Source organism: Cervus canadensis, chromosome 5 (assembly GCF_019320065.1).
Source record: "Cervus canadensis isolate Bull #8, Minnesota chromosome 5, ASM1932006v1, whole genome shotgun sequence".
Taxonomy (NCBI): domain Eukaryota; kingdom Metazoa; phylum Chordata; class Mammalia; order Artiodactyla; family Cervidae; genus Cervus; species Cervus canadensis.
Window position 1 is genome coordinate 101,105,905 of NC_057390.1, and position 11,086 is coordinate 101,116,990.

At 64.2% G+C, this 11,086-nt stretch overlaps 2 protein-coding genes across 6 annotated transcripts; one reads left to right on the plus strand and one right to left on the minus strand.

Annotated features, from left to right (window-relative positions):
* Positions 1-67: 67 nt before the first annotated feature.
* C8G (complement C8 gamma chain) lies at positions 68-2,121 on the minus strand. 3 transcript variants are annotated; one of them, XR_006269647.1, is made up of 8 exons: positions 1,988-2,121; positions 1,656-1,751; positions 1,317-1,404; positions 1,096-1,232; positions 921-991; positions 746-853; positions 417-518; positions 295-333 (listed from the first exon to the last, which is right to left on the minus strand). XR_006269647.1 is itself a non-coding variant. In XM_043470244.1 (7 exons), the coding sequence occupies exons 1-7, from the start codon at positions 1,452-1,454 to the stop codon at positions 202-204; spliced, it is 606 nt and encodes a 201-aa protein (XP_043326179.1). In that variant the 5' UTR covers positions 1,455-1,641; the 3' UTR covers positions 68-201. The 3 variants fall into 3 exon arrangements, 2 of the variants coding, with proteins under 2 accessions (XP_043326179.1, XP_043326178.1); XM_043470244.1 differs by lacking the exons at positions 1,656-1,751; positions 1,988-2,121 and adding an exon at positions 68-212 and having other exon boundaries at positions 1,317-1,641; XM_043470243.1 differs by lacking the exons at positions 1,656-1,751; positions 1,988-2,121 and adding an exon at positions 68-215 and having other exon boundaries at positions 1,317-1,637.
* Positions 2,122-2,225: 104 nt separating this feature from the next.
* On the plus strand, positions 2,226-6,658 carry FBXW5 (F-box and WD repeat domain containing 5). Of its 3 annotated transcripts, none has more exons than XM_043470242.1 (9): positions 2,226-2,351; positions 3,394-3,609; positions 3,760-3,917; positions 4,229-4,403; positions 4,562-4,710; positions 4,785-5,202; positions 5,406-5,553; positions 5,625-5,837; positions 5,929-6,658. In XM_043470242.1, the coding sequence occupies exons 2-9, from the start codon at positions 3,417-3,419 to the stop codon at positions 6,176-6,178; spliced, it is 1,704 nt and encodes a 567-aa protein (XP_043326177.1). In that variant the 5' UTR covers positions 2,226-2,351; positions 3,394-3,416; the 3' UTR covers positions 6,179-6,658. The 3 variants fall into 3 exon arrangements, with proteins under 3 accessions (XP_043326177.1, XP_043326174.1, XP_043326175.1); XM_043470239.1 differs by having other exon boundaries at positions 2,275-2,412; XM_043470240.1 differs by lacking the exon at positions 2,226-2,351 and adding an exon at positions 2,545-2,876.
* The last annotated feature ends 4,428 nt before the right edge of the window (positions 6,659-11,086 follow it).

Here is an 11,086-nt window from a genome sequence, read left to right on the forward strand (position 1 = left end):
TCAGGGAAGCAGAACAGGTGGGCAGACGCCCAGGTGGGATCCTGGGTGGAAAGGAAGAGGCAGGGGCTGAGGCTGCAGTGTTTAATGAGAGCCCACGGAGCTCCTGGGGGAGGGGCGGCTTTGTGGGGGCAGGCGGGTGGACGAGGGACGGCAGGTCCACCTCCGGGCCGGCTGCTTCCTTGCACGGGACGGCCGCCCACCTCATCTCTGCACTTCTGCAGCACAGACATGTCTCAGCCAGGAGCGAGCCCTCGGCACCGCCCCCCACGCCGCCTGCTGGAGCTGCCCGCTCACCGTCCAGGGTGTGGAACTGGTCCGCCGCCTCGCAGAAGCCTGGGGGGCCGGGCCAGGGGTCAGGGCGGCCGGGGGTGGGGGCGCATGGCGAGCCGGGCTGAAACGGTGGGGGGGACACTCACCGTACTTGGGGAAGAACAGGATGTGGTCCTCGGTCAGGTTGGCCCTCTGGACCCGCTGCTCAAACACACTCAGGAAGGAATCACTCACGGGGAGAGAGCGGACTGCGTGCGGGACACACGGGCTCCTGGGCACCCACGGGGCGGGGGCCTGCAGGGCGCTCTGGGGGCTGGGCTGTGTGCCTGGGGCTGCGATCTGACCCCTGCTTCCCCCCTTCCCGCTCCGGTTCTGCCCCCACATTTGGGCAGAAGGGCAGGGGCAGGGGGAAGGGAGGAGAGGGCCCGCCCAGCCCATCCGACAGCCCCCGGGGACCCAGGCCCCCCGGACGTACCGTACAGCTTCACCGACAGCTGCCGCGCCCGCTCCAGGTACAAGATGGCGAAGCCGCGGTAGTCCGTGTCCCCGACGACCACGTCCACCGGCCCGCGGGCACCCCGGGCTGCGGGGAGCCGGCGGGTCAGCCCCACCGCCAGTGCCGCACCCGCCCCCAGCGGCCAGGGCCTCACCTTGGAGCAGGAAGCGCCCCGGACGCCCCACGTCTCCGTACAGCTGCCGCACTGCCCAGCAGATTCCATCCCTGGGGGCACGGCCGGCGTGGGAGGACGCCCAGCAGGCTGGGGCACCCCCACCCGGGTGAGGCCGCAGCTGGGGTGGGCTCAGGGGGTCCTCGCTGGGACTCACAGCTTCCGGAAGGTGCTGACGGCCATGGCCGAGCCCCGAGGAGCCACGTGCAGAGTGGTGGCCTCGGCCCGATGGCCCTGCTCCTGCAGGTAGCGACACGGGGAGGCCACGGCCACCAGGAGCCAGGTCCCTGCGAACTGGGGAGCAGGCCGCGTGAGGGCCCGCAGGGCTGGGGGCAGCAGAGCCGGGCAGGCCCCTGCCCCACCTCCGCCCAGCTCTACCTGCTGGGCGTCAAAGCTGGCCTTGGGCTGGATGGTGCTGATGGGAGACGGGGGCCGCGGGGGTCTCCGCGCCCGCTGACCCAGGGAGCTGCTGGCCAGGAGCAGAGTTAAGAGGGCTGCGATCCTGGGGGTCAGCATGGCGACGGCGGCGACAGGGCCAGGGCCAGAGGAGGCGCAGGCCAGGACGGTCAAGCCCCAGGTCGGAGTCCACTGTCCACTGCTGCCCAGCAGCCCCGCCCAGGAAGTCTGCCACGCTCCCGCCGCCGAAACCCCTGCCCTGGGCCAGGCAACCCCCCACTCAGCCTGCGGGTGAACCCAGCCTCAGCCCGGACATCTGACCTCCGCCCTGCGCTTCCCGGCAGGGGTCCGTCGCCATGTCCGCGTCCAAAGTCCAAGCTGACCTCCGGTCCTTGTCCACCAGGTGGCTGAGTCCACCTGCAATGCGGGAGAACCGGGTTCAAACCCTAGGTGGGGAAGATCGCCTGGAGGAGGAAAAGGCAACCCAGTACTCCTGCCTGGAGACTCCCATGAACTGCACAGTCCACGAATGGACAGAGGAGCCCGGGGGGCTGCAGTTCATGGGGTCGCACAGAGTCGGACACGACTGAGCAACCTTCTCTTTTTTTCCCCTGTCCACAAACCCGGTGACTTCCACTGCGGCGGGTGCTCACCCCTTTGTACGTTCATCCCCCCACAGCGGAGCACACTTTCGCCTGTGAGGCCGCGGAACGCCGGAGCTCGGTCTCGAACCCGCGACCCTGAGTCTCGCCCGCAGCCCCGCCACGGGCCCGGCACACGGCCGACGCCCCTCTCCGCCGCCAGGGGCGCTGTTCCAGGGGAGACCGGACGCGCACAGGCGCACAAAGAAGCGCGGCCCGCGCCGCGGGGCCCTAACGCGCAGGCGCAGTAACGGCCGACGCGTGCTGTGGCGCTCGGCCCTCGACGGTCATCGATGCCTCGGGGCTCGTGGCATCAGCCTGGCGGCCTCCATCATAGAGACGCGGCGGCCGGAGCGTCGACGGAGGGCGGAAGAGGGTCCGTGGGCTGAGGCTGGGCGCCGGGGCGGGGGCCGCGCATCCGGGCGGAGGCGGCCGCGGTGAGTGCGCCGGACCGGGGAGCGTCGTGACGGCGGCGTCCGGACCCCGGCCCGGGCCCTCACGGCCTAGCCCGGAGAGCGTCGTCACTCCGGCCCGACCCCTGGCCCGGCCCCCAGACTCCCCGGACGCGTCCTTGGCCAATGAATGAATCGCCGAGGCCGCCGGGACCGAGGGGCCGAACCGAGGCCCCACCCCCGGCAGCCCCTCGGAGGGAGGGTGGGGGGGCGCTGGGCGGCCCCGCCCCCGCCCCGCCCCGCCCCCAGCTCGCCCGGCTGTGTCCGTGCTGGCCTGCGGCCAACCTGGCAGGGGTCCCCCAGGCCAGAGGGCAGAGGTCAGGGCCGGCTGGTGTTCCTGGCGGCGTCTGGGACGGGCGGCCGGGCCGGCCCTCGTTCCGCCGGCCCCGAGTCTCTCCTGGGAAGGACCTCTATCCCATGCTGACCGCTCCGAAGCCTGGGGCAGCAAGGTCAGAGATGGTGCGCAGGGGTCACCGACCCTTCCCTTCTGGGCCTCGGAGCGGTCACCAGCTCTGGCAACCAGATGTCTCCCCGGGATCCTATGGGGGGAAGTCAGAGGGCCCCACCCAGAAGGCCTCTCCTCCTGAGGAGGGGAACTTTTAGGGTGACAGTGGGTCCCCCCAGCCCACGGCAACTCCAGCTCCAGCTGGACCAGGCCGGGAAGCTGCGTGTTCCGGGGATCACGGGGCCTTGCGGGACCTCAGGAGCGCAGGGTCCGAGGAGCACGGCTGTCTGGAGGGGCTTGGGGAAGCTCTTGGCTCCTTGGCCTTGCAGGCGGTGCCAGCCGGCCCTCCGCACATGCTCAGTCCAGTGGAATGCTCCGCAGGGCAGTTGGCAGGGCAGGAGGAGCACCTACTGGGCTGGCTCGGCTTGGCTCAGCCCCGGGCCCTGTGCCTCTCCTGGGCCTGGGGGCCGGTGTCCTCCCTGGTCCCACCGGCAGCTAAGGCGGCTGTGCCTGGGTTTCAGGGCCGCCTGGGCAGAATGTCACGATGGATGAGGGGGGCGCACCCCTGCTCCCGGACAGCCTGGTTTACCAGATCTTCCTGAGCTTGGGCCCGGCCGACGTGCTGGCCGCCGGGCTGGTGTGCCGCCAGTGGCAGGCCGTGTCCAGGGACGAGTTCCTGTGGAGGGAGCAGTTCTACCGCTACTACCAGGTGGCCCGAGATGTGCCCCGACACCCAGGTCAGCACCAGCCCTCACGCTGGCTGGGGACGGCCGGGCCGGGCCTCCCAGCGCTGGGCCTCGGGGGGAGCCGAAGGGTGGGTAGGGTGGCCCCCGGCTGCCAGGGCCCTGGCTCCAAGGCCCGTGGCCCCAGCATGACCGCCCCCACAGCGGCCACGTCCTGGTTCGAGGAGTTCCGCCGCCTCTACGACGCGGTGCCCTGCGTGGAGGTGCAGACGCTGCGGGAGCACAGCGACCAGGTCCTGCATCTCAGCTTCTCGCACTCGGGCGGCCAGTTCGCGTCCTGCTCCAAGGACTGCACGGTGAAGGTGCGGGCAGCCCCAGGGCGCAGGTCAGGGCTGACGGCGGCCCCCGGGGAGGGTCAGAACCTGGGTGGCCGCCCGGGCTGGGAGGTCTGGGCTGGGTGGCCCTAACTGCCTGCAGACAAGCAGAGGGCCCCGTGCACAGCTACGCCAGAGCCGGCTGGAGCACCATATACCCACAGGCCTCGGGTGGTCTGAAGGCCAGAGACAAGGGACCCCCACCTGGGCGGTTTGTGGGCGCTGGCCAGGAGAGGGGCTGAGGGGCGCTGCGCGGACGGGCTCACCGGTGTGCCTGCTGGGCGCCCCCCCCACCGCAGATCTGGAGCAACGACCTGAGCATCTCGCTGATACACAGCGCGGACATGCGGCCCTACAACTGGAGCTACACCCAGTTCTCCCAGTTTAACCAGGACGACTCGCTGCTGCTGGCGTCGGGGGTGTTCCTGGGGCCCCACAACTCCTCCTCCGGGGAGATCGCGGTCATCAGTCTAGGTAAGAGAGGGCTGGGGGCGGGCGGCCCTCCTTCGCTCCCCCGCCGTGCTCCCTCTCTGGCCGACCACCCCGCCCCTAACGCCCCGCCCGCTGCCCAGACGCCTGCGCCCCACCCCTCCAGCCCCCGCCCGCCCCGCCCCTTCCTGCTGCTCCCTCAGACACCTTCGCCCTGCTGTCCCGGGTTCGCAACAAGCCCTACGACGTGTTCGGCTGCTGGCTCACGGACACCAGCTTGATCTCCGGGAACCTGCACCGCATCGGGGACATCACGTCCTGCTCGGTGCTCTGGCTCAACAACGCCTTCCAGGTGCGCGCGGGCGGGCACTGCGGCCAGCGGCAGCCGCCCGCAGCCCGTGCCCACCTCCGCGCTCCTGCCTGCAGGACGTGGAGTCGGAGAACGTGAACGTGGTGAAGCGGCTCTTCAAGATCCAGAACCTCAACGCCAGCACCATCCGCACCGTCATGGTGGCTGACTGCAGCCGCTTCGACAGCCCCGACCTCCTGCTGGATGCCGGCACCCCCGGCACAGACTCCAGCCGCGTCTTCGACCTGGGCAGCGACAGCGAGGACGAGGAGAGCGACCCGGGCCCGGCCCGCACCAAGGGCCTGCGGCGCCTCCTAGATGGGCTCCTGGAGGGCCGGGCACAGCCCCTGCTGCCGGAGAGCACGCTGGAGACTAAGGTGGCTGAGCTGCTGGCCCAGGGACACACCAAGCCCCCTGAGCAGGGCAGGGCCGCCGCCGGGAACAAGCTCCTCATTTTCACCACCGGCTGCCTCACCTACTCGCCGCACCAGATCGGTGAGGGGCCTGGGGTGGGTCAGTCTGTGGGCAAAGCCCCTTCCTCTGTTTGTCCCGGGGGGCCGAGCGCTGGTCCAAGCACCTCCCCCCACTCGCCCCTGGGCAGGCACACGTTCAGATCTGGGGGGGGGCGGGTCAGGCAACCCCCCAGCTGTCTGGGAACTGCCAGGCGCCAAGGTGCCGCCTCCCCCACCTCTTTGAAGGCATCAAGCAGATCCTGCCGCACCAGATGACCACAGCCGGGCCCGTTCTGGGCGAGGGCCGGGGCTCCGACGCCTTCTTTGATGCGCTGGACCACGTCATCGACGTGCACGGACACATCATTGGCATGGGCCTGTCCCCCGACAACAGGTGGGCTTCTGTGGGTGGCCCGGGGGCGGGGGGCGCTCCGCGGGCGCGCACTGAGCCGCATGCCGGTGCAGGTACCTGTACGTGAACAGCCGCGCCTGGCCCAGCGGCTCGGTGGTGGCAGACCCCATGCAGCCGCCGCCCATCGCCGAGGAGATCGACCTGCTGGTTTTCGATCTCAAGACCATGCGGGAGGTGAAGCGGGCTCTGCGTGCGCACCGTGCCTACACACCCAACGATGAGTGCTTCTTCATCTTCCTGGACGTCAGCAGGGACTTCGTGGCCAGGTGGTGCAGCGGGGCGGGGAGGGGCTTGGGTGGGGCGGGGCGGGGCGGGGGCGGGGCGCGGCGGGCTCACCGCAGACTGTCCCCTCGGCAGCGGGGCCGAGGACCGCCACGGCTACATCTGGGACCGCCACTACAACATCTGCCTGGCCAAGCTGCGGCACCAGGATGTGGTCAACTCGGTGGTCTTCAGCCCCCAGGAGCAAGAGCTCCTGCTGACGGCCAGCGATGACGCCACCATCAAAGCCTGGCGCTCACCCCGCACCGTGCGTGTCCTCCAGGCCCCGCGCCCTCGCCCGCGCCCACGCCCCTTCTTCTCCTGGTTCGCCAGCCAGAAGCGCTGAGGCGCTGGGGCCCCCCGAGGACGCCTGGGGCCCTTTCCCAGGTCTGAATGCGGCCCAGACTGCACAGGGGCAGAGCAGCTCGCCACAGGAATGCCTTAGGAAGGGGGCCGGCAGGCCGCAGGGAGCGCGGCCTGGCCCCCCACGCTCACGCACACACACCGCCTCCCACGGCTGTGCGGCTCAGCGCCGGGCAGCCAGGGTCCGCTCTGACTGGCCCGGGGTGCACAGGACACTGGGTCCCCCGCCCCCCACTCCTCACCCACCCCTTTCCCCTGGGCCCGTCAGCACCACATGTCCCCTGGCAGCCCTGGGGGCCAGGCACTGTTCACTGGGCCCAGCCTTGCCCAGGGAGCCGGGGTGCCGTACTCTGGGAACTGCCAAGCGTCAGGGTTGCAATGCAGGTCAGGCTGCCATGAGCCCAGGGGGCCTGCATGTCACGGGTCACCTGTTCAGGGTCTGAATAAACGGTTGGCAAGAGAACAGCGCTGGCCAGTCTCTGCAGGGAGGGCTGTGGCGTCTGTTCAGGCCCTTGGTGTGCTTGCTGGACGGGGCAGGGTGCCGCACGCTGGAGCTGCCCTGAGCCGGCCAACGGGGACCCGCCCCCACCGCCTCTAAACAAGGCCCCCTTGGCTCGGACTCCTGAGCAGGTGTACTGCGTGTCCACTCCCCGCCAGCAGGGGGCACAGGAGGACTCTGACAGCACGCAGGCGGGCCAGCTGGTTGGGGAACCAGAGCTCTGCCTGCCTGGGTGCCGGTGGAGCTTCCGGCTCAGGGCTTGGAGTCCTCCAGGTGGGCCATGGCTGGGGCAGTGGGCAGAGCCCTGTGGCGCCTGGCAGTGACAGTGGACACAGCAGAGGGGCAGGGGTGGCCCTGGCCCATCCCAGGGCTCACCGGGGCCGCGTGTTCGTCTGGGGATGCTGGGGGTGGGGGCTCTGCCGTGGCAGCAGGCCTGCCGAGCAGTCCACCTGGGGAGTGGCGGTACTGGACTTCTGTCAGCCCCACACATGGCACTCGTCAACATGATGGTCGAGAAAGACGTGGACAGGCCCTAGGCGGCCTTACATCCTTCCAGCCAGAGGCAGCGGTGAGCAGAGGCTGGCCCAGTTGCCTGTGGGCTCACAGTCAAGCCGGCTGCAGGGAGACGGGCCAGGCAGGCCCGGCACACACAGGTCAGGTAAGCTAGCCTGGGAGGACTCAGACCAAAGGGCGGTGTGCCTGGGGCAGCCAGCCCGCAGCACAGCGGCTCCTCAAGGACAGAGCCCCAGTGCCGCATCGGCAGCGCGGCGCCCACATCCCTGGGTTTGTCTGCAAACCGCTGGACCCGTGAGAACAGGGAAGGGGCCCCAACAGCAGCAGAGCCGGGGTGCGCTGCCCTGGACCCACTGGAGCGCAGTCCAGAACCTGTGCTCAGCCATGGGCAGTAGCCAGCAAACCCCATGGACGCTACTGGTCCGGAGGAGCTGCAAGATGACACAGTTTCTGGAAAAAAACGGGGATATGTTTAATTGAAAGCCGTCAAGAAAACACAAAATCTGTAAGGCAGAAACAGCAGAACAGGAATCAAGAACAGGCAGAAACTGACATTCAAAAGAGAGCTGACAGGGAAGAGGTGCAGCAATTGGGCTAAATGCTTCACGCAGGGAAAGGAGGCTGGCCCTGGCCCAGCTGCTGTGGAGGCAAACAGCGAAAAGCAGAGAAGCAGAAACCTGCCAGAAGAACGGGGGATGGGGGCGGGGAGGTGGCTTTGAGGACACTGCCCCCAGGGGCGAGCAGAGGTCTGAGAGCAAGCTCAGTGGGGAGCAGCTGAAGGCACAGGCTCACCGCCCAGCCTCTGCAGAGGGCCGCGGGGCAGCGGGGCCCCAGGACCGCACCTCTCCCCAGCGCCCACCTCCGATCGCTGGGCCTGCAGCACGGCCGCCAGCCCACGAAAGGGCGGGAAGGGGGCTCACAAAGCGGACTGAGTGTTGAGGTGGGGAAGCCCCCGGGGGCTCTGTGGCCACGGCCCAAGCGCCAGGCTCCAGGCTGGGGGCCAGATGGGGGCCGGCAACCAGACCAGAGGGAGCGGCTTGAGAAACAGCCCGTGAGGGGCTTGCGAGGTCCAGGAGCCCCTCGGCGGTGGGGCTGCCCCAAGGCCTGGTGACTCAGAGCAGCACCTGCGTCCCCGCCCAGGGCTGGGGGCACACACGGGGGGATCGTCCAGAGAGGAGGGTCTGCGTCCCTGCCCAGGGCTGGGGGCACACACGGGGGGATCGTCCAGAGAGGAGGGTCTGCGTCCCCGCCAAGGGCTGGGGGTGCACGCGGGCCTGTCCAGAGAGGAGAGTCTGCGTCCCCCCGCCAGGGCTGGTGGGGCACATATGGGGTCCAACCAGAGAGGAGGGCGTGGGGGGCGCAGCAGAGGTGGGGTCCAGCCCACAGGTTGCAGTGGGGCCATGGGCCTGAGGCTAACCAGACCCAGACCAGATGAAGTCTGTGTCCAGAGTCTAACGCACAGACAGCCGGCTCTCACAAAACCGCGGAAAAGAGCGCCCTGAGGTGCTGAGCGTGTCAGCGTGAGCAGACGGACTGTGGCGGCTGCTGAGACACCTGAGCGAGCGTCGCCCACACCGTGCCACAGACGTCAGGGTAGAAACGTCTCAGCAAAGAAACAAACTCACTAGACAGACTCAACAGCGGGATGAAGTCAGAGGAGAGCCGGCGACCGTGACTGAGGACAGATCAGCAAGGAGAGCAGGTGAAGGCGAGTGAGGGTCTGAGGCTGTGCCGCCGGCAGCCCGAGGGGAGAAGGAAGCGGTTCAAAGTAGCAGCTGATCCAATCCAATCCAGGATTGGAAGAATCAATATTGTCAAAATGGCTATTCTACCCAAAGCAATCTATAGATTCAATGCAATCTCTATCAAGCTACCAACGGTATTTTTCACAGAACTAGAACAAATAATTTCACAATTTGTATGGAAATACAAAAAACCTCGAATAGCCAAAGTAATCTTGAGAAAGAAGAATGGAACTGGAGGAATCAACCTGCCTGACTTCAGACTCTACTACAAAGCCACAGTCATCAAGACAGTATGGTGCTGGCACAAAGACAGAAATATAGATCAATGGAACAGAATAGAAAGCCCAGAGATAAATCCACGAACCTATGGACACCTTATCTTTGACAAAGGAGGCAAGGATATACAATGGAAAAAAGACAACCTCTTTAACAAGTGGTGCTGGGAAAACTGGTCAACCACTTGTAAAAGAATGAAACTAGAACACTTTCTAACACCATACACAAAAATAAACTCAAAATGGATTAAAGATCTAAATGTAAGACCAGAAACTATAAAACTCCTAGAGGAGAACATAGGCAAAACACTCTCCGACATAAATCACAGCAAGATCCTCTATGACCCACCTCCCAGAATATTGGAAATAAAAGCAAAACTAAACAAATGGGACCTAATGAAACTTAAAAGCTTTTGCACTACAAAGGAAACTATAAGTAAGGTGAAAAGACAGCCCTCAGATTGGGAGAAAATAATAGCAAATGAAGAAACAGACAAAGGATTAATCTCAAAAATATACAAGCAACTCCTGCAGCTCAATTCCAGAAAAATAAATGACCCAATCAAAAAATGGGCCAAAGAACTAAACAGACATTTCTCCAAAGAAGACATACAGATGGCTAACAAACACATGAAAAGATGCTCAACATCACTCATTATCAGAGAAATGCAAATCAAAACCACAATGAGGTACCATTACACGCCAGTCAGGATGGCTGCTATCCAAAAGTCTACAAGCAATAAATGCTGGAGAGGGTGTGGAGAAAAGGGAACCCTCTTACACTGTTGGTGGGAATGCAAACTAGTACAGCCGCTATGGAAAACAGTGTGGAGATTTCTTAAAAAACTGGAAATAGAACTGCCATATGACCCAGCAATCCCACTTCTGGGCATACACACTGAGGAAACCAGATCTGAAAGAGACACGTGCACCCCAATGTTCATCGCAGCACTGTTTATAATAGCCAGGACATGGAAGCAACCTAGATGCCCATCAGCAGATGAATGGATAAGGAAGCTGTGGTACATATACACCATGGAATATTACTCAGCCATTAAAAAGAATTCATTTGAATCAGTTCTAATGAGATGGATGAAACTGGAGCCCATTATACAGAGTGAAGTAAGCCAGAAAGATAAAGAACATTACAGCATACTAACACATATATATGGAATTTAGAAAGATGGTAACGATAACCCTATATGCAAAACAGAAAAAGAGACACAGAAATACAGAACAGACTTTTGAACTCTGTGGGAGAAGGTGAGGGTGGGATGTTTTGAAAGAACAGCATGTATATTATCTATGGTGAAACAGATCACCAGCCTAGGTGGGATGCATGAGACAAGTGCTCGGGCCTGGTGCACTGGGAAGACCCAGAGGAATCGGGTGGAGAGGGAGGTGGGAGGGGGGATCGGGATGGGGAATACGTGTAAATCTATGGCTGATTCATATCAATGTATGACAAAACCCACTGAAATGTTGTGAAGTAATTAGCCTCCAACTAATAAAAAATAAAAAAAAAAAAACAACAAAAAAAACCAAAGTAGCGGCTGAAAATGTCTGCAGATTTGGTGGAATATACAAACTTACAGACTCAAGAAGCTTAGCAGGAGGGCTCAGGGCCAAGCACACACGTCCAGACACATGGAATCAGAGGGGAAAACTGAAGACAGGAGGACGCTGACAGCAGAGAGGAGACACGGCTCACCCCTGGGCACCGCGTGTGGGGCTGCGCGTTCCTCCCCGAGACCCGGGGCCGTGGAAGCAGCACTCCGGGGGGCACGCCTCGGCTTGTGGGACCTCCACTTCTGACCAGGGATTGAACTCGGGCTGCGGCAGTCAAAGGCCAGAATCCT